This window comes from Sparus aurata, chromosome 21 (assembly GCF_900880675.1).
Source record: "Sparus aurata chromosome 21, fSpaAur1.1, whole genome shotgun sequence".
In the NCBI taxonomy this organism is placed as follows: Eukaryota; Metazoa; Chordata; class Actinopteri; order Spariformes; family Sparidae; genus Sparus; species Sparus aurata.
The window spans coordinates 14,044,575-14,066,289 of NC_044207.1; the positions used below are offsets into that span (position 1 = coordinate 14,044,575).

General features: G+C 44.6%; 1 protein-coding gene across 4 annotated transcripts in view; it reads left to right on the plus strand.

Annotated features, from left to right (window-relative positions):
* cadm3 (cell adhesion molecule 3) overlaps nucleotides 1-21,715 on the plus strand; it is a 101,740-nt gene that overhangs the window by 74,277 nt on the left and 5,748 nt on the right. Inside the window, exons 6-11 of one of the 4 annotated variants that reach the window (XM_030402946.1) lie at nucleotides 7,751-7,921; nucleotides 8,570-8,660; nucleotides 15,982-16,151; nucleotides 16,651-17,091; nucleotides 17,524-17,541; nucleotides 20,446-20,571. In XM_030402946.1, the coding sequence (XP_030258806.1) occupies nucleotides 7,751-7,921; nucleotides 8,570-8,660; nucleotides 15,982-16,151; nucleotides 16,651-17,091; nucleotides 17,524-17,541; nucleotides 20,446-20,571 (1,017 nt within the window). The remainder of the gene's footprint in view (nucleotides 1-7,750; nucleotides 7,922-8,569; nucleotides 8,661-15,981; nucleotides 16,152-16,650; nucleotides 17,092-17,523; nucleotides 17,542-20,445; nucleotides 20,572-21,715) is intronic. The other 3 variants (XM_030402947.1, XM_030402948.1, XM_030402949.1) reach the window with 3 other exon arrangements.

Genomic DNA, 21,715 nt, shown 5'->3' on the forward strand with positions numbered 1-21,715 from the left:
ATTTGAGTGGGTATGTTTGTTCAGAACACGCTCTGTGGTGTCTAGTAGTGGTGCTTCACATCGCTGTTTTTAATAACTGCCACGGCCTCAGATAAAAGTCCTGCTGATTCTGAACTGCCCTTGGAACGAGTCCATTCGTGATTAAAAGCCCTCTGTATACTGTCTATTTTCCCTTAACCGTTGTTTCGTCCCTCGCCTGTGCGTGTGATTCGAATTACAATGCTCAACACAATACACAGAAGTGATTGTCTGAGTAGCATCACGCGAGTGATTAACAATGTATGCAAGTAGTCTGTGAGCCTCCTGGGCCGCTACACTGTAAAATCTGACAGAGTGATCTTACCTAAAAGAATCAAGGAAACTGATTACCTCAAAACATATTGTGGAATAATTCTACAATTCTAAGTTGTTAAAATGTTTTATCTCGTACACCTTAGAGGTATTAGTCTACTTTCCTTGGTGATTCTTAGGCAGTCGGTTTCCCGACTTTTAAGTAAAGAAGTAAAGTCAAATGTTAAAATTTTACGGTGTAGTGACCCTAGAAACACTGCGCCATCTGAAATACAAAAGCTCTGTCAAAATGTAATAATTCTCAATCATTTATTCAATCACACCAATCCAGGCCTGGTTTCAGATGCTGTCGGAGTCTGAACCCAGACAGCACTCCGCCTTTAAGTAATCTCGGCGGGGATGGAGAGAGATGGCAGGTTAATCGCCTACTGCTGACAAGAATAATATGAATCAGAGAAGAGCTGCTAATACTGACTTGTGAGGAGCAGAACACGGTTAATTTCTTCTGCTTTATTAATGTCTTAGAATAACTTGATTACATCGGATCAAATGGCGTGGGCAAAGACTGCGAAAACTTTTACTGTAATCAATCTTTTGTTTGTTCTTGCTTACATCAGAATATCAAACGCAGCTGAAAAAGTTTAAGAAACCCCACATTATGCTTTATTATTGTGTTAATTATTATTGCGCGGTTGATAGTTTTATTTTGGGTGGCCATTAGAATAGTTTTACATGCTTCAGTGTTCACAAACCACATATTATCACTGTCCCTTGCTGCAGCACTTCTATTCACTCTGACTTAGTGCCTGTCTCTTTAATGCCCCCCCTCTCATCCTAGTCTGTCAATTCTCACAGGCCCGAGCAGGCGCCGCCTATCGCGTTTTTGCACCAGCTCTCCCAGTCTTTTTGCAACCACAGCTGTGTTGGGTGTGCGGTTGAGGGGAGTTAGGGTATAGCTGTGACAACCTGACAGTCCTGACGGCTTGTTTGAAGGTGCAGTAACTGAATACAGGCTGTGTGCATTTCTCTATGGATTAAGCGTTTGATGCTTTGACAGTATTTATACTATTATATAGCACCGAGACCTGCTATATAATAAAAAAAAAAAACTCGCTCTCACATGGGTTAAGATAGTCTAAACAGCTTTTTTTTTTTGCTGGCAGATTCATTCCCTTGATTATAAAAACAACATTTTACATCTTATTATCAGAATAAATGATTTTGGTTCCATCCACTAATCGATTAATTACTAATTGCTTCAGCTCTAATCCAGGATCTTCGGTCACAAGCACACTCCTCCAGCCTTCGAGGCCCAAAACAAGCTGTCCGCAGTAATTGCTGCATCCAGTTGTTTGATTCTCTTAATATGATTATTTTATGGCGGATTGTACGCTTGAGGGTTGAAGCATCAGCAGCAACCGGCGCCTCATCTGCATCGCATCACCACCTTGGGGGAAGTTAATCTCGAGGATGTGCCAGTTGCCCACCTTTTTATTCGAGGAATAGGAGTTTTAATAAAAAAGTATGCGCGTCCCATGAAATTTTTAGCAGGTGCCGGAGTATGCGCGAGCTTAAATATTAAAGAGGGAGAATGCCTCAGAATCTTCCACTAATTTAATATTGATATTTACTTTTAATGATTTATGGGTCATTAAAACGTAACTTTGATCATACGGTATGTTTTTATAATGATTTGGTGTTTTGCGAACTATTGTAAACTTTTGAACTGTTTCTGAATCATGTGACGACGCACAGAGATCATCGGCTGGTGCGCAAAATTGACCGCACAGGATGACTTAAGGAGGTAGAAGTAATGTTTCGGCTTCTCTTGTTTAATACTGGACTTTTTGAAGCAGGTTTACATACTTAATACACACATCAAAAGCCATTGATTATGTTTTAACTGAATGGAAGTTTTATTAAAGAAGCAAGCGTGTATATAGGCTCTGCAAATATGCGTGGATGTTCATTAAAACTGCATTTCCCTGACATTTACACTTACTTTAACACAATTTTTGTCACACCTTATTTTTACCTTTGCACCATCGGCTCGACATCACATTTTCTGTTGCATGCTCTGTTCTAAAGTCTAATTTTATATGTCGAGACTCAGCTTCTTGGGTGAACAACTTTCTACATTATGCACATAAATTAAAGCTCCACTTATTGATTTATTTATTTATTTTTGGTTACGCGGGAGCAGCTGAAATAAACTGCAACCAACACTGACACGCTATGAGGTTGATATCGATTGCGGCACCGTTCGAACCATTTGCCTATTTCCATATCCAGCAGATACGGGGCGTCGTCGTCGTTATCACTCACTTGTTGTCGTGCTTGTGAAAATATCAAATTAAGTTGTCAGCATTCGCAGATAAGTATGTAAAGCTTTTAATAATGTGCTGCAGCAGAAGGAAACAGAGGTGTTTCAGCCCCGGGGCTTTCCTCAGCGTTACTGAGACATTTGTGGTTGTGACCCCCTAATAAACAGCTGCCAGGAACCCGCTGGTGATAAACCACCTGCTGATACAGATCAGCACAAACACATCAACAAAAAACAAATACACCTCGACAAAACAGTGGTACGAAAGTTTACGAAATAAGATGAAATATATGCGTGTGTGTTAGTCTTCTGATGCATTTATGTCCACTATCTACTCTCATCATGCTCTGTTTGAGTCTTTATTAACTCCTGAGGCAAATATCTGGCTCTTGAGCTGCTGAATGCTTCATTATGATGTCGAGCCTCTCAGTGTGCCTGATGGTTAGTGTTGGAGAAGTTGTGTACAGCAGCTGCCAGAGGTGTGAGAGTGAAAACGAAAAAACAATCAGCTTTAAAGACACTAAAACCTCCATAGAACTATGGGGCACTGTGGAGTCTGGTCTTTGTTACTTCATCACTACAAATAATCCTTTTTTATAGATACCTGTAAGACCGTGTTAATGTAAATATGATTATAACTGCTTTAACTACTGTTAATGGGCTGGTTAGTACAAATCACATCCCACTTACATTTCAGTGGTACCTACTATAGCGATGAGTGAGTACAAAAGTGGACTGTTAGACTTTGGCGGAAGTATTGGCTCTACTGAGGGCCATTGTAGTTAAAGATTTAACTTTTTCAGTGCTGCAGGACCAAAAAAACTACTTATATATTCACCGGAGCTGTATTAGACAGAGGTAGAAATTTAGAGACAACTCAAAGCCGGGACAAAGAACACGAAAACTACATGTAAGGCTGTTTTTTTTTCTCATTAAGATCCCTGCATTATTCTCTGAGGAATTAATTAAAATGCTGAAAATCTCGCAATGTTAAAAAAAGGCTCGGCTCTGTCCCTTTATCTAGATCAGGGGTCTATTCTGGGCCGAGACCCATCCTGCATCCGAGTTCCCTGGAAATCCATTCGTTAGTTTTTGTGTAATCCTTCTGGCAGAACGACCAACCAACAAGCAAACAACGGGTGAAAACATAACCTCCTTGGCGGAGACAAATATTCAACCGCAGCCACTGTTTCCAGAGACAACAACCTGGTTGCTCTGGATTATCAACAAAACACACATGCCATGATGCCAGTTTTGGGGTGCATTGTGCGGGGTAAAATAGGCTCAGGCAGGATTTGGTTTACAATACTTACGCCTGGTTTAATACATTAAAATGACAGTATATAAAAACATGTTCATAAATTGGAGTTGTAAGTTTTGCTAACACGTCCAGTCCCACAGCACAACGTTGATGTGACATCATTTCATTCATTCTGCTGAGTGGAGATATGAGTTTCCATCACTACCACCCACCGACACTTACCCTGTAAGTACGAGCTGTGGTGTGTATACAAATCTGTACTTTCATTCTAACAGAAAACTCATCATGTTTTTGCATGGGATTTTCTGTCCCGTTCTTCTTCTTCTCTCTCTCCCCCTCTCCTCATTTTTCCATGCATGTGTGTGTGTGTGTGTGTGTGAGGAGGCACTTGAAGTTGCCACACTTTCAAGGCTTGTTGCAGTTAGGAAAAACCTATTATTCTCTAATTTAAGACGTCCCTTTATTTTCAAGGCAGAGGGCAGAATTGGAAAAAAATTTTGTTGTTGCTTTGTATGATGAAGCCTCCTATCTGTGTTCTGGTGCACTGGGGAATACTTGAATTTTTATTTTATAGAACCAATGACATGTTCATTTCCAAGTAGCTTCTGGTTACAATTTAACTGCTTTTTATTCATTAATATCCCAACGTGTGAACATCTCATTCATCTAAAATGCATATGTGAGGCTTTCATATCTCATTACAACACTTTCCCTAACATTGGTGAAACAGTTGGAGACTGTTGGGCCACTAATATCAAACCAAGCAAACCAACCCAGTAGCGCCGCAGAAATGTCAGATAGTCTGAACAGATGTGTTTAGTTACATATCATCAAAGGTTATGGTTATGGCTAATAATAATGACAGAAATGGTCAAGCTTGCAGATTTCGTGTGTGTTTGTAAAGCAAACCATCCACCAGTTATCTACCCGGAAGAAAACACCATGAACCAAAATATCATTGCCATTTTGTTTTGGATAATTTTTTATAGATAATATTTGGGAGGTTTTGTACGCAGGAAGCAGTTTTTATTAGATCAACTTTCTAACAGAGAAAGATGTCAAAAAATCACATATATACAGCAGGCATAGACATGACTGAGAAAAAAGAAAAAGAAAAGAGAAAATATATCACAATCTGGACACGGAAAACAAAAAAAATGAATGGTCTGTTTCGGCTCTCCGAGGCGAGTCACTTGTCGCTTCGCTTGCAGCAGCTGACACGCAAATCTGCCCTGATTACCCAATAATGAACTGAGGAAATGTGAATCATGAGCAAATGTGCATCACTGCCGTCCTGGGAAAAAAAAAAAAAAACACTTAAAGCTGAATGCATCCTATCTCTTCTCTTAATGAATGTGTTGAGTGGCTCCCGTGACCCCTTGGGCCTGACAGACTTATTAAAACTCCACTGTATGATTTCAGAACTACTGTACACTGGAGCTAGCGAGTAAACAAAAAGGATTTCTTCACTCCCAGGTCTGGTTTGGGAGATCCGTGGTCTTTAATAAAGGCGATATACTGTCTATATTTGTGTGTGCCTGGAGAGTGAGAGGATTTTGATGAGAAAGACTCCTCTGAGTGGCGACGGCGGATTATTGAAATGCACCTGGAAAGTAAACTAATTTTCTTGGAGGGTCAGAGGACTGGTTATGGTAATAAAAAGAGAGATGTCATTAGATTCTGTGGTATTTGAAGAGTTCTCTGGAGGAGGAGGAGGTGGCGGAAGAGGAGGAGGAGGAGAAGGAGGAGGAGAGGTCTGTGATATCTGTATGTTTGAGAGGGAGGAAGAGTGAGACGGTGTGTCTGCGAGTGTGTTTCCCAATCTGCTCCCCTGCCACTATCTCTGTCTCCTCTGTGTATATGTTATTCATGAGCTTGACCTACATGTGCCCATGCTTGTGTGTGCATGTGCGTCCGTGTGTGTGTGTGTGTGCCCATGTCTGTGTGTGTGTGTGTGTGTGTGATTCAGTTCATGCCGGAGAAAAGTGATAAGGTTCCGGTCCACTTTCCAAGATTCACCAACCACTTTCACGGTCTGACCACCCAGTTTGATATTTTCTCTTACAATAGAGAGCGATCTCCGGATGACAGTCTCCACTGTGTTTATGCTTTTTTCGTACTTTTTTGTCCTTCTCTGGTGGCTGCAGCTGCTGCTCAGACTCACTCACACCTGCCCAGGCACTCTTCTTCTTCTTCTTCTTCTTCTTCTTCTTCTTCTTCTTCTTCTTCTCCCTCAATTTATTCAGCACCGACTGCTGTGGATATTGGCCAAAACATAGTAAAGGAAATAAAAAAGAACAGCAGCACAGAGAAAAACTGTCTCTATGAAAACCTGTGCATGATATTACTCGAACCGTAAACCGTAAAAAACAGACGTGTTTTATCACTCTAAACAATGGAATATGGCTGTAACAGCTTGCCGTTAAGATGCCGTAGATTCTCTTTATTTGCCGGGATAAAGCCCTGTTCTTGGGTGTAGTTGCCTCTCCGTCCTCAGTGATGGATTACATCATGTAAAATGCAAGCTGTCTCCTAAGCAACAGCGAGCAAGGGAGTCCAAAGAAAGCCGGACTTAGCAATATTAGATCTTTAGCCTCTCTCGTCCCTTTGGTGTCCTCCATCGTGAAGCATCACAGAAAACGGCCCTGGTTAGTAAACATGAGCACGCTGCATTCAGCTCACTGATGATACATTACGGGAGACTGAGGGGAAGCCAAATGTGCACTTCCTTCATATGTTTTCTCATGAACGAGGATGTTGCGGCAGCTGTGAGACTGTCTAGAGTTTTTAATTAGACCTTCAAGTGAGTTCGACCGCAGTCGCAGCATTTTGGAATATGGATCAAATTCAGTGCCGCAGCTCATGTTTTTTCTTTTTTTTCCCCCTTCTTTTTTCATCATTGATTCATCTGAAGATTATCTTTTTGATTAATAGTTTAAAATGTCAGGAAATAGAGATGAATGCCCGTCATCATTTTCCAGAGCCAGAGATGATGTCTTCAAATTACATCACCCCCCCCCCCCCCTTTTTGTCCTTCTCTGGTGGCTGCAGCTGCTGCTCAGACTCACTCACACCTGCCCAGGCACTCTTCTTCTTCTTCTTCTTCTTCTTCTTCTTCTTCTTCTCCCTCAATTTATTCAGCACCGACTGCTGTGGATATTGGCCAAAACATAGTAAAGGAAATAAAAAAGAACAGCAGCACAGAGAAAAACTGTCTCTATGAAAACCTGTGCATGATATTACTCGAACCGTAAACCGTAAAAAACAATATAAATGGAGAAATGCAGCAAATCGCCTGACTTTAAAAAGCTGGGACCGCTGAATGTTGGCCGCTTAGCTTGATTAATGACTTAAAACGGTCAATTATGAGAAATGCTGTTGATTAATATGCTAATTTGTTAACCCTTTCAACCACTGTTTGGCAAAGTTACAGAAACACACGTCTCAGAGACTCTGTTGCCACCCTGCAGGTTTTCATATTTTATTTGGTAAAACATTTTGTGAACATCGGCCCAACGAGTCAGCAGAACACATTGATCCTTTTAGTGAGAAAATGTGTGATATTGCTTTAGAAATTTGGGGAAAGGCATTGTTAGAGCAACAGTATATGTGGCATATCGTGATAGATAGCAGAACAAAACACCCAGGGGCATGAGGTAACTGCAGTGAAAAGTCATTTTTCATTTAATGGGAACAAATGGGGGTCATTGCAGTTGTGTACAGTTCTGCAACATGAAACCAACACATCCTAATTACAGTGAAGAACCTTTTTCTGTGCCTCCGTTTATGTTTGATTGTTATTTTTTGGTGTCTGTGCGCTACTAGACGCCCTCCTCTTAACCGTCCTGTCCCCTTCTCTTCCCTCTCCGCCTCAGGACGTCCAAACGTGGTGGAGTCCAATCCAGACGATCCCACATACAACGTGAGCAGCGAGCTCACCCTGGAGGTGAGCCGCGACGACGACAACGCCCTCATCACCTGCGCCGTCGACCATCCCTCTCTCGAGCCCGGGGACAAGAGGAGCGAGCAGTCTCTGCGGGTGTTGTGTGAGTCAACTGGGAAATGGGGGAGGAGAAGGAGGAGGAGGAGGAGGAGACACAGAGGATGCTGGGGGAAGAGAGGGAAGGGAGAGCAGAGGGCGGACGGATGTGAGAGGGAAATGCAAAGTGAAAACTGCTTTGTCTTTTATTTCTGCCCTGCTCTTCTCCTTTATTAGGCAGTATAGGCACATCCCCCCCCTTGCAGCCTGATCTCAGCTCCAATGATTCCACATTAGCTGCCTATAATAATGACCACACAGGAATTTAACCTTCCTCTGCTGGTGCACTTGCCCAGAGTCGAGTCACAGTGAATAAGAAGAGCAGGTTATCATCCAAAATGAAACTATAAATGGAGCCGCGTCGGAGTCTGTGCCGGTGCTGCCACCCTGTGGGCGAGACAGTGGTACTGCATCGCCGAGGGAAAGTGATGTCGTTGTGTAAGGAGGTTATGTCATTGTGGGAGGCAGAGAGATGGTGACGCCTACAGGATGCAGATAGGAGTAGATGGAGACGGGGATGAATGAGACTATTGGTGCTGTGTCCATGTCTGTACAGATATGAGTCCGGTGTTATGTAACTATACTCTTCTGTCTTTGTGTGTCTGTCCGTGTGTGTGTGTGTGTGTGTGTGCGTGTTTCTGTTTTCCACACACAGACTCCCCAAAGGTGAGCATCCGGCCCGAGAGTGATCTGCCTAGAGAGGGGGAGAAGTTCCATCTTCAGTGTTTGGGCAACAGCAACCCCGAGTAAGACACATACACGTACACACATCTCACCATTACAACAAGTCTGCAAGTGCGCATGCACGCACACACACACACACACACACACACACACACACACCCACACAAACAGCACGCACATAATCACCTAACAACTGTTTTTTTTCCACATGAGCAATATTTGTTTGTGTATTGACTTCAATATCACAATACAAAGAGTGTTAAATACAACTTAAGGTCAGTAAACAAACACAACCCCTTTATGCAATATCATTGTGTGAGCATGTAAGTAAACTATAATGGCACTCAGTAGAGTGTATACCTCCACCAAGGCCTAACAGTCCCCTTTTGTATTCACTCATAGATACCAGCAACCTTGATAGGACTCTTTTCCAACAATCCATGTATTATTACCTGAGAAATTAATGAAAATATCAAAATATGCCCTATCTCACAATGTTAAAGGGCAACTCCACCAATTTCATGCATTAAAGTGTATTTACAGGTCTTGGGGTACAACTGCATGTGAAAAGTATAAAGCTAGTATAAAGCCTTTCGTGGCTCCAGAGCAAGCTGTATGTATTCTGAAAAATTGCTTCCAGTCAATCCACTCTGTCTGGTTGCATTGTGGGTAATGTAGGTGAGAGATAGAGCAGTCCACTGGTCTGCGTTGCACTCCTATAACACTGCTGAAGTCATTATGGACTATTATTAAATACAATAATAGTCCATAATTGCTTAAAAAATCGATACCGTAGAACCAGAGATATCACCCTTTTTATTCCTCCTGTTCTACTTCCTTGGGCTGTAGATTTTTTGCAAAATAACTCAAGCTTTCTTGTCTGTCCCAACAACTGCTGAATTAAGGGGAGTCTTTTAAACTAGAGGTCATGTGGCACAATCTGTATGCCAGAGCCACACCAGCAGCCAAGTTGGTCATGTGGCAAATGCAATTCTCGAATGAGCTTCCATAAAGGGTTCACTGTATTTTTACTGCAGATGGAGATGGACCAACAAACCCTCAAAGCTTAACTACACAACGTGTCTGTCAGTGTTAGGGCTTTGTATCAAACTTCCATACTTGTATAGCAAAGTCAGTGTTTCGGTGCAGGTAACAGTATCCTCCCAGGATACCCAGGCCTCGTCAGTGTCCTCTAAAACCACTTAGATTTCTAACCTGGTGTGTTAGTTTAAGCAACTAACTACTGGCTGCTCGGTTGGCGTTAGAGATAGAAGGGTGACGGTTATCATGAAACATGCTTGTATGAAAGCATTTGAACATGGGACGGATGCTGCCGTTGTTCTGGTGATGACGGTTTCGGGTGAGCACTTCAGGTTTTATGTGCTATCTTTCTCACAGCGCTCGGAGCCTTTTTATCATCTCTCCTCGGCGAGTAGCGCAGTAAAACCTTTGACCTTGAACTTGAACCAAACCTGAGATATCCTCATGTGAGTACAAAACACATTAGAGCAGATTATCATTTTTATCAAGGCGATGCTTCGTCTAACATGAGAACTTGGCTTGTTTTTTCTCTCCTAATGGAAGCACCGACTCTGATAAACAGAGCAGGTCGGGGGCTGCCGTCCTTGCTCCAATCAAGGCTTTCACCGCAGTCATGTAAAGGGTCTCAGTCGACTTCAGAGGCACTTCAGAGCAGCACATAAACAAGCAGAAACACATTAAAACACACCCACCTTTAGTTGCTGAAAAGGTGTCAAATATCACGGCAGGTACACAACCACGAAACACGAGAGCATCAAAAAATGCACATGCCCACACACACCTACAGGCTACGAGCAGCGTCGCTGACAATCTTCACATGAAGTAACACACTTGTAAGCAATCACACATTAACGTGTTTGAGTTTGTGACGGCTTCACGTGCAAGTGGTTAAACACGACACGCACGTAAACACGCTCAGGAGTGCAGTTAGCGAAAAACACCTGCTCGTACAAGCTTTTCGCGTGTTCACTGATACAGTGTGTACACAATTATTCTGATACTCAGACACACACACAGAGAAACAAACTGCATCCCTCGTCTTAAATCCTGCCCACACAAATACACTCTCTCTCCGGCCTTACTGCATTATAGATGAACCTCCAGCCAACCAGCCCTATCGATCCACTCCCCCCTCCCCCCCTCCTCCCATCCCTGCCTCCCCTCCATCATCGGGTATCTCTCCGCCGCCGTGTCACTCACGGCTCGTTCACTCCTCTCCGTCTTGTCACGACGCCTCGCTGCCCTCCTCCTCCTCTACCTTTCTCCGTCCTTTCCTATAACTCTCCTCTATCTCCTCTCACACCTTTTCCCCCTAAACTCCCCGTCCCTCCTCCTCCTCCTCCTTCTCCTCCTCCTCCTCCCTCCTCTCTCCTCTCTCCTGTCACCGCCCCCTCCCCCCCACTGTCAGCTCTTCTCAGGAGTGGCCAGGAATAGGACGAGACGTTTAGTTTGATTGGCAGGTGGAACAGATAGTGGGCGGGGAAGGAGGAGGTGACTGTCATCGCATGTACGTACTTTTACAGGCGGCATGGGAGTCGATAAATTATAGACAGGAGAACAGCAAGGCGGTTAACAGTGTGCTGCAGTCAGGGGTTCAAATCCCGCGGGGACCACATATGCTGGAGGTGTATTTATTGGTGATACAATTAGAGTCCACGGATGAAAGCATCCGTTAAATGATGCATGTATGAAAAGAAATACGTCATGTTCTACTCTACTGGGGTTCTGTGTAGTGCACCCTGACGGTGCAGGGGTCCAAGGTTCGGCACCCACTGGGATCACCCGTTCTAAAAATGTACTTAACTCACAGAGACACAGAGAGGATTTAGATAAAAGCATCCACTGATTGGCAGAGACTGTATGTAAAGAGGCAACGAGGCGATGGGAGAGGAGAAAAGAGAAATTGTTAGATAGAGGAAAGAAAAAATTGACAAGGTAAGGCGAGTCAGAGAGGGAAGAAAAACAAACCGACAGGAGAGGGAAAGGTAGAGGGAAGCGGAGGAGAGCGTGGGCGGAGAGGAGACAGAAAGATTTGGTGACAAGCAACGAATGACTAAGACAGAGAGAGGGAGAGCAAACAAAAGAAAGCCTGTGTGTGTGTGCGTGTGCGTGTGCGTGTGCATGTGCGCGTGCGAGTGACGGCCAGTCTGCGTGCTCAGTTGTGTGCACCGCTGCTTGTGGATGAGCTAGTGTCCAATCAAATCAGATACAGGTTGCCCCCGCAGCTGTCAGTCAAAACCCAATCACCACGGCGACACCTTTCCACCGACACACCCAGCCACTCGGCTCCCTCCCCTCTCCTCCTCCCCCCCCCGGGCTGCCCTCCCCAATCAAACTCACCGAACGTCACACTCAATTCCATGATACGCACTTTTCTCTCTGTGGTCACATCCTGTCAGGTTCAAAAGAATAACTTACCATATCAAATTCTATACCGTGTTTCCTTGACACCCGGCGGCGGGAGCTTTCTAATAGAAGAGAAAGGAATTTGTGCTCTACATTCTATTATATTTCACGTCTATTCGATCAGAGCTTCCCGGTAGTGCTTGCAATTGCATCACATTTCTGCGTTTGAAGTCATTTAACCGAGTTAAACTGCCTCAGACTGTTCTCTTAACACATTTACAGCTAAAAAGCCTTGCATAACTTTGACCTATTAAGTGCAAGCTTCCTTCTGTGTTCAAGGTTAAGACCATGGTTAGAAAACAGCAGGTGACGTGTAACAGGATTATAGTAATCTGTAACCTTAAGAAGGTCAAGGAAGGCCATATTCCACACTGTAGAATCCACAGTACGTCCCTCTTATTGTTGAAGGTGCGATATGGGAGAATTTTAGTTGAAAACTTTGAAGATGCTTTAATATACATTTATTTAATTAGGAGGTAAATAGCTCTATAATCTAAATGCAATCACTGTAATAGAGTGTTTGTTCAGCAAGCCATGTCTCTCCTGCCCATGCTCATGCAGCGAAAGAGAAAAGGCCTTTTCTGGTGTCCCCGTCCACTTTATCCTGGCGCTCGATCATGCTCGTGAGCGTGCAGAGAGCCGGATCCTCCCGGGTGCTTCTTCTGGTGATGTAGATGCAAAGTGGACAGGAAGTTAGCTCAAATGACTGTAACACTTACGACCAAAGCCCCTGTGTTAGCAGTGTAAACACCAACCCTCCGAGCGGCAAGTCTGGACTGCTAGATGCGCGGCTAACTGAGCTAACCATTTTATTTTATTTGACAGGGAACCAATTCTTACATATTGCACCTTTAACAAATCTCATGAAAAGAGACAACAAATTGGTCCCACTCACAAGTTCTTTCGGTTCGCCCAAGGCCAACTACAGAAGCCGCATTATTGCACTCAGTGACATCCTCCTCGTTATGATGGTCGTTTTGAGTCCATCTACAGAGGCTCTCCTGCTGTGTTAAACACTCGCAAGTGCACCAAATGTGCATGAATCCACAGCTCAAAATAGTCCCCAACAAATGCTCTGTTTACAACAGTCAGGGTTCCTTTTGATAGCGTCCAGGGGTTTTAGGAGATTACTCAGCCTTTTTGCAACCTAAACTTTATATTTGTGACCCATTTCCTTTACACCCATAATGATTTTGTTGACCTGTTAGGGGCAGTGCGACACACTGTAAATAAAACATTTAGTCACCTTGTAAAGTTCTTATGGCAAGCCAGTTGGCAACCAAGGTTCGCAGACACAGAGCAACATTAGCGTTCATCGCGAGTCATATCTGCGCGGTTTCTCCTTTTAGTGTTGTTTTAGTGCCCACTAACTCCAGCGACACATGCACCCCAATCGCCTGAATGATAAATGTTGGCTAAGTACCTTAACGTTTGTTTGTGTTGAATTTTCTGTATCTCTCTTGTGACATCGCTGTCCATCTGATCTACTCAGGTTTTCACACAGAAATGGTTTGGCTTGAAACACTTGTTCTGGTCGCCGTGATCACTGATGGAGATGCTCTGACTTCCTGTGAAAAAAAAGAGAAAAAAAAGCCGATTGTGGTTGGGACAAAAACTAGGTGTCCTTGAATCCCAGTAGTGAGACTTGAGCTGCGGTCGACTGTTTGGCAGCCTCGCCTGCTTGTAATAATAACACCTCCATCACCTCCACCTCCTGATGTGAAAGGTGGCTATTAAGCACATAATGTGAACATGATACAGTACGCCTTTTTTTGTCAACATGTCAACCTTGGACGTATCTGTGGTTTGCAGAAACGTTAACTGCTGATACTATATCCTTGTGACTGGCCTGGTATTATAACTGGCTGTTTATACAGCTAAATGCTCCACGTTCTTCAGCGGCGAGCAGCCAGCGTTGTTTGTTTGCTGTTTGGGCAGGGAGTGACAGCAGGTTCATCAGAGATTTTGGCTGAAATCAGCTGCTTCATGTGTCTTGAAACTAGACCAAAGAGAGCTGACCCAATCAAAAACAGTTCGGAGAGAACTGCAGAGTCAGGTGATTAGTCATTTCATCCATTATATAATAATATTGATTACTTCAGATATGTCTATCTAGTGTAGGGACCAGCGGTGTGAAAAAGCGGTGTAGGGAAGACAGAAAGTAATGAAAGTTAGCCGAATGCATCATTCGTCTTCTGAGGGATTTGTTAAAATTAAGAAAGCACATGAAATAACATCAGACTTATCCTTTGATAATCTCCGACTGTAAAGATACAGATCAGACGACGGAAACATTTTGTAGAAATAAGTGTTGGATTACAAAGATATCAGACATTAACATAACTTAGCAAATCTTATATAAATAATTTAACAAAAGCACCCAAAGGCTAATTCTTTACCGTGATAATGATTATAGATGTGAGAGGAAAAAGCTGCGGCAAACTTCCCATAATTGCAATGAAGACGTATCTCGAAGCGTGTCATGACTTTTGTGCAGTGTGTACGCTGGAGAAGTCTCCTCTCACAGCCCAGAATGCAACGCTGCACACTCCAGACATGCATGTTGGGAATCATCGGCGCGGTTTCCGACCAATCAGCCCCGCTGCACTTAAACTACCTGCTGTATAACAGAGATTGACTTTTGGGCGTCATGTTTAATAACACTGCGCGAGTTACAGCCTGTAAATGTGAAGTTAATTGTTCAGTTAATTGCTTATTATCCTGCATTTGGAGGGGGTGTAGTACAACAGCTGATTACATTTTTATTGCAGGTAACCAGACAACGTAGCCAAACATGGTCGGAGAAATGTTTTTTAAAAGGCTTTATGGTTGAATATTCATTTTTATTTGCCTCGGGGAAGCTGATGGAACAATGGAGCTCTTCTTTTTTTTTCTTCTTTTTTGCGGGTGGCATTGTTAGCTTCTTTATTCCTAAAATGACACGTATTCAAAACTAGTAAATCTCCCATGTGTTTGCTCAGCAGCGGGTGTCGAGGGAGCAGCCGACGATGTTCCCCATTAGGTTGAACTCAGTGGGAGAATTTCGCCCTGCAGCAACAACGGATAGAGTTGGTTTTAGGTTTGGCCTCTCACAAGCATCCAGCTAGATTTAGAAAAAAAATATATGTGCGAAGGAGCTCGGTCTGGGAGATGTATGGCTCCTGTCTTCAACTGTTACTGTAAAGCCACAAATTGCCTCCCGGCCTTCATCGTGAATTTACAGATTGCACCTTTAGGTGTCGCTGAGGCTTTTTTTTTTTTTTCACATTCCGACAAGCGATTAATCAGTCCAGCCCATTCAGGTCTGTCCCCGATTCAGACTCGCCGTCATTGTAATTACTGTACAGTGCTTAAGGACTTGCACATTTACATAATTGATTCTTTTATCACGGCGCGTCTTGCTATCTCTCTCATCCACAATCTGTTATGCAGAATGGATTTTTTAACGCAGGCTGATTTGAAATGCTGATCTTTGTTCTGTTGTCTTCCTTCTCCCTCCATCTCCTTTAATCTCCTCTCTTCTTCAAGCTGCGACACTCTTTTTTTCCCCTCCATCCCCTACTTCCTCATTCCCTTCTCTCCTCCCACACTTTTGTCGTCTGCTGGGCCCCTCTCTCCTCGGTCCCTGCTCCACTTTGTTCTCGCCTGCTCTCCTGCCCCGCTTTTACCTTTTCCTTGTTCCATCTCCTCTCCCTCCAGCCTAACCTCTCCTCCAACCGTTTCCCCCTCTTCCATCCCTTCCTCGCCCTTGATCATTCCATCGTTTCACATTCTCCTGCATCTCTCGTCACAGCTCCCTTCTCCCCTCATCACCTCGCCACTCTTTTGATTTTATCTTTTTTGTAACTCTTTGATTTGACGTTACTCTGCTAACTATGTATGGTTCAACTCAGGACTCTCTTTTTTTTCTGTGTCCCTGTCCCTCTCCTGTCTCAGGCCCACCTCTTACACATGGGAGAAGGAAGGAGGGCTCCCCCCGCTGGCCAAGGTCGATGGTGCTTTCCTGCGCTTCGAGAGGCTCAACAAGTCAGATAATGGCGTCTACCTCTGCCGCGCAGAGAACGACATCGGACAGGACCAGGGGGAGTATCCACTCCAGGTGCAAGGTAACAAGAAAGAGTGAAAAGAGGGGAGGGGGACAGTCGGAAAGAGGGATGTTTGGCGGGGAAGATATAGAGAAAGAGTTGTCTTCTTCTTTTTATGTTTCTTCATCACTTTTTTTTTATTTCTGTCGTTTGTTGTGGCTTTTGCTTGTACTTCCATCTTTTTTCTCTTCTGATTTTCTTTCGTTTCTTTCCTCCTGTTTTTGTTTGTTTTTTTTGTTTTTTTCTCATCCAACCGCGCCACCATAACCGCCACCGCTTGCCATCCAACCGCTTTTGCTCGTTGTGGCGCTTCTCTCCCTTCAAATTTTTTTGTGTCCCGGTCGTTGATTCCATGGCCATTCTTGCGCTTCGCTTGCTCATTCCCACTCCTCCTCCGCCTCATCTCCCTCCGCCTCCTCTGCCTCATATTCCTCTTACTCCACCGCCTCATCTCCCTCTGCCTCCTCCGCCTCATATTCCTCCTCCTCCACTGCCTCATCTTCCTCCTCCCCCTCCCAAGATGAGATGGACCCAGACTCCCTGGACACCCTCACCCCCTCTCTCGGCTCTTCAACCAGTCCAACCTTCCCTTCTTTCTCCTCCTCCTCCTCCTCAACCATCCCATCCTCCCCTCCTCCTGACAGCTTCTCTGGCTCCGGCTCTGATGCCGCTGACCTCCTCTCCACCTCCTCCTCTTCCTCCGAATCTGAATCTTCCCCTCCCCCCGCCTCCTCTACGGCTGGCGTTGCAACCGCAATCCCCGAATTCTCCACCACCACCCTCTCCAACGCCCTATTCCCCAACTTGCTGCTCCCGACTGATTCCTCAAGCATCGCTCCATCCACCGCCATCCCTTCCTCCTCCTCCTCCTCTTCCTCCTCCTCCTCCTCCTCCTCCACCTTCTCCCCCACCATTACTCCCTCAGTTTCCGTCCGGCTGAATGGAGTGTACACTTTCACAGGTAAAACCATCTGAGTTACACACTTGCACGCACACTTGCAAACAAACGAGATGCGAGGAGCTTAGTAATGGAGTGGAAAAACAAACACCATTCAAGTTACGACTTTGCTGTTTCTCTTCCTTCAACACACAAACAGCGCTTGCACTGGGGAGTCAGTCATAGACACCGGGAGTTTGTTCTGCATGCACACGCACACACGTGCAATCACTACACACTTACTGAAAGTGACAGGAAGAGCAGACTCAAAGAAACACACAAATGAAGGAAAAAGTGGCATTCGTGTGGCCTTGTCACAGCTGTTTGATGTTTCTTCTTTTCTTGTTTGTCCCCCGAATCCCCCCCAACGCACACTCCCCCACTCATCCATCCATCCATCCATCCATCCATCCACTCATCCGTCCATCCGTCCATCTACTCATCCACTTGATGAAGCTGCAGAAAACACCGCAGGTATAACTTTTCCACCAGTCACCTGTCGTTCTGACTTTATGTCGTTCTAACTTTTCGTCTGTCTGTCCGTCTGTAGGTCCGTCTGACTTGTCTGTAGGTGTGTCTGTGTCGGTCTGTCAGTCACGGGAAAAAAAAAGAAAGAAAGCTAGTGCGGGGACACTTCAAAGTACATTTTAAAGCGGAGGGATGAATATTTCATACTTCAGCCCACGTAGTGCTTTGTTGTTGCCCATACAGGCACAGACAGGTTGAAAACAAAGGCTCACAGACACACACACACACACACACACACAAACACATACGCACATGCTTGAACACACATTCACCTAAGTGGCATTCACAACATCTATCTCACAGAGACACACACGCACAAGCGTGACCTCTTAAGTGGTGCAAGTCATTTACACAGTGTTCCGCTTCCTCTTTGTGTGCTTTCTATGTGTCTATATGTGTGTGTGTGTGTGTGTGTGTGTGTGTGTTTCTGTGTGTGTGTGTGAGAGAGAGAGGGTACTGGGAGGGAGTAGGGGGTGGGGGGGGGGGGGGGGTCAGGCTTCGAGGTGTTCTTGGGTCTTGTCTGCTTTCCTTTGATGCTGACAGCAGGATTTATGGGCTCATTCTCAGTCTCGCCTCGTCAGCATGCCCCTCTCACCTCCACGCCGGGCCAGCCGTGGGTGTGTGTTCGACTTTCAGTGTGTGTGCGCGTGCGTGTGTGTCATTCTGACTCGGGCTCAGAGTCTCCCCCACCACCGTCTCCACCACCCGTCTCCCCCTCTTCTCCTGTTTCTTCTGTCTACGCCTGGCCTCTGGTTGGCTGTTGTCATGCCCCTTCACTTCTGTAACCGGCTGAAATGTGACTTTTTCCTCTAAAATTGCCAGTTCCACCCATCATTTGATGCCCCGGCTGGTTGTTACGTGTTCCTCTCTTTCTTCTTCAGTTTAAGTTTTGTCTACGTTTTCTTGTCGATCGCTGTGCTGTGCCTTAACCTCTCAGCCCTGTTCTCTGATTGGGTGTGTACGCCGGCTGTTTCTCCCTCTGACTGGTTCAATCCTTGCCCCTCATTTGGGTTTTTTTACCCTTCAAACACTCACCAAGTGCAACACCCCTTTCCTTTGTATCCAATCCATCTGTTTCTTTTTTTAGTCCTTATACGCTTTTCAGTATGAGAAGTGCTGCTATCTGAGTGACTTTCAAACTGACACCCAGCGTTTGATCTGGTCTGAAAAAGTCAGGCGAAAGAAATGATGGATCAAATTATTTCAGCGTAGATTGCCTTCTTCTCTGTCGGGCAGGTGGCAAAAAGTGCCTGAAGCAAGGTGAACTGTAGGTGGCGGAAGTATCGAATATATCTGCTGTCGGGTGAAAACTTGAATCTCATGAGAAAAAAAAGCCAGCTTTTTTGGAGATGAGGAGAAGAAGTCTTGTTTATGTTTTCAAAATGAAAGCGTACACTCACATATACTAACTATAAACATTATAGAAGAGTGTATTATACTAGTATAAAAGCATGTTGACATTACATTTCCAGATACTTCTTCAAAGTAAGAAGTGAGTTTGTTAAAAGTGAAATGGTAGCTAGTATAAAGACGATCATAGTTGTCAAGAGAACGAGAGCGCAAATTAATGCCTAAAAATTGTATGCAGAAAGGTTCCTCCAAAGCTTGAAATGGTATGCTGTTTTTAGCTAAATGCACCCCAAAATATGGTACAATAAATGTTAGATATATTTAAATACATCTTACTGTACATCCGTTTTGTATACTTTAGTGCAAATTAATTGTCTTTAACTAAACAACAAAAGTATATATATATTTTTTTAAATAAAACACGTATTAGAGTAGTGTATACAAATTATTATTTCAGAAAAGTTGCTTGATTACTTGACTGGATTACACTCGCAGATGCATTCAGATTTGCATTTAAAGCAACATTATGTAGAAATTGGCAATTTGTGCAATTCTGCGTCACAATCTGTCAGGCAATGTAGATGCTGACTACATACCAAAGTCATTACGTCGAAGACTCGTATGTTAGAGTAAACACACCTGTAGCGCTGTGATCCTCCCCTCTCACTGAACTTACACAGTGCAGAAACAAGTGATGGGGGGTGGAGTGGCTGAGACAGAGACACCATTCACCCTGTGACAAGACACTGTGGCAGCAAAATGATTCTGAAGCTGTTATTTTAAGGCAAAAAAAGTTACATAATGTTGCTTCAATCAAAGTTTGAAATTGAATACGACAAGATTGCGAGCTTTCAAATTTCTCCCTCATGGAAAAGAATAAAATCCTTCAGTTTAAGTGACAAAGGACGAGGTTTTCACCTGACATCAGCTCCCACGCGGTTCCTACAAGTGATCGGGCCTCGGTTGGTAAACTGCACAGAACCCTGTTGCATGTTTGTCACGAACAATCTTTAATGGAGGTGTGACGCGGTGGCCCCCTTTTTCTTTCGCCTGGCTTTTTTCATATCCTTGTCTTTGTCTTCTGATGGTTTGCTGCTGTGCCTGGGTATTATATATTGACAAGTCCTCTCCGCTCCTCTGTTCTTTTCTTTTCTTTTCTTTTCTTTCTGCCTTCTCTCTGTCACTCTCCTCATTATTCACTCTCTCTCTCTTTCTTTCGTTCGCTATTTCTGCTGCCTTTCATCATCCGTCTCCCGTTTCCATCAATATCCATCCACCACCACCTCCTCCTCCTCCTCCTCCTCCTCCCTCTCCGCTCTCAATATCTGTCCGTCTGTCCCTCTCTCCTCTTTTCTCTTGCTGTCTCTACCTCATTTTCTGTCGCTGTCTGTTCTTCTTTCTCATCCATTCTCTTTCCCTCTCTCTTATTATGACTCCCACTTCCTTATCTCCTCTCCTCTCTCCTCTCTCCTCTCCTCCCCCCAACCCTCTTCTCTCAAGACCCCACAGCCATGTCGACCTCCTCGAGGGTGGACCACGCCGTGATCGGAGGGGTGGTGGCTGTTATCGTCTTCATCCTGCTCTGCCTCCTCATCGTCCTCGGCAGATACCTCATCAGACACAAAGGTCAACCGCTCACACGCTCACCCACACCAACGCACGCGGACACGCTCATGCATGCATGATGAGCGTACAGCGAGATACGCTTGCATAAATATGGATACATGCGTAACCGGGACAGGATCTCACACATACAGCGCAAAACATGCACGCGCTTACAAATGCAAGGAAACACAGGAATGCACTCGTACACTTGAATATGGATTCCAAGCATAAGCCCCAGCTATATGACTGTCAAAGCAGAATCAGAAAGTTAATGAATGACAATAGGCGAATGTTTATTCATTGCTCTTTAATACATTTTGGCTCGCACAACTTCCTGCAAGATTACATTGCCTGACGTCAGCGATGTTGCAGCGGCATATTTTGCAATAATATGGTCGAATGTGGGATTTTAAAGTGAGTGTGGTGGAAGTGTAACAGCTTCCAGGCCGTGGCGTTAGTTATTTACTGCTCGTGTGCTCTTCGAGTGGGGAGACAACAAAACACTGTCACTTTTTCTTTGTTTACACTCTTATTCATGTGTCAAAATCACCTTTTTAGCCCATAGAACAAAGCGAATTCAGGTGAAACTGAAAGGGTACTAAAGACGTTTCAGCACCCAGGTGGTGCGGTTGATAAACACTTGCCCACCACCACAGCACGCCAGATTCAATCTCCAGCTCCGGTGCCTCCAGCTGGTTCAGGATATTGAACACAGTTGCCTGGTAGCCAGTGTTCACAGATGCCAGGTCTGTGAGGGATCATGTCCGTGTGGCTGCGTTAGTGACTCCCTCGGCTTGGTTAAAGCACCTGTGCAGAGGGGAGAGCGATCTGGGGGATGTTAGCATGTGAAGCTCCTCGCCGTCTGGGGACAGCACGTGTACGAGCCAGCGGGCCAAGGAGTGTAGTACATGAGAACTCGCCGCCATAATGCGAGAGTGAATGCGGACATTCTTGCCACTGGGGCACGAGAGCAGCAGATGAAACAACTAACAAGATGCGCACCTGCTGTTTAATGACGAGTAAGCTGCACTTTCAAAGGTTTAACCAAAGTTCGACTCGCTCATACGTAGCTTTTCAACGTCGGACCAAGTGTGGAAGATCGATCAGGTCCTCACAGGTGGTTTGTTCAGAGTTCTCTGGCATCGGGTTCCCTCCTTAATCTTTT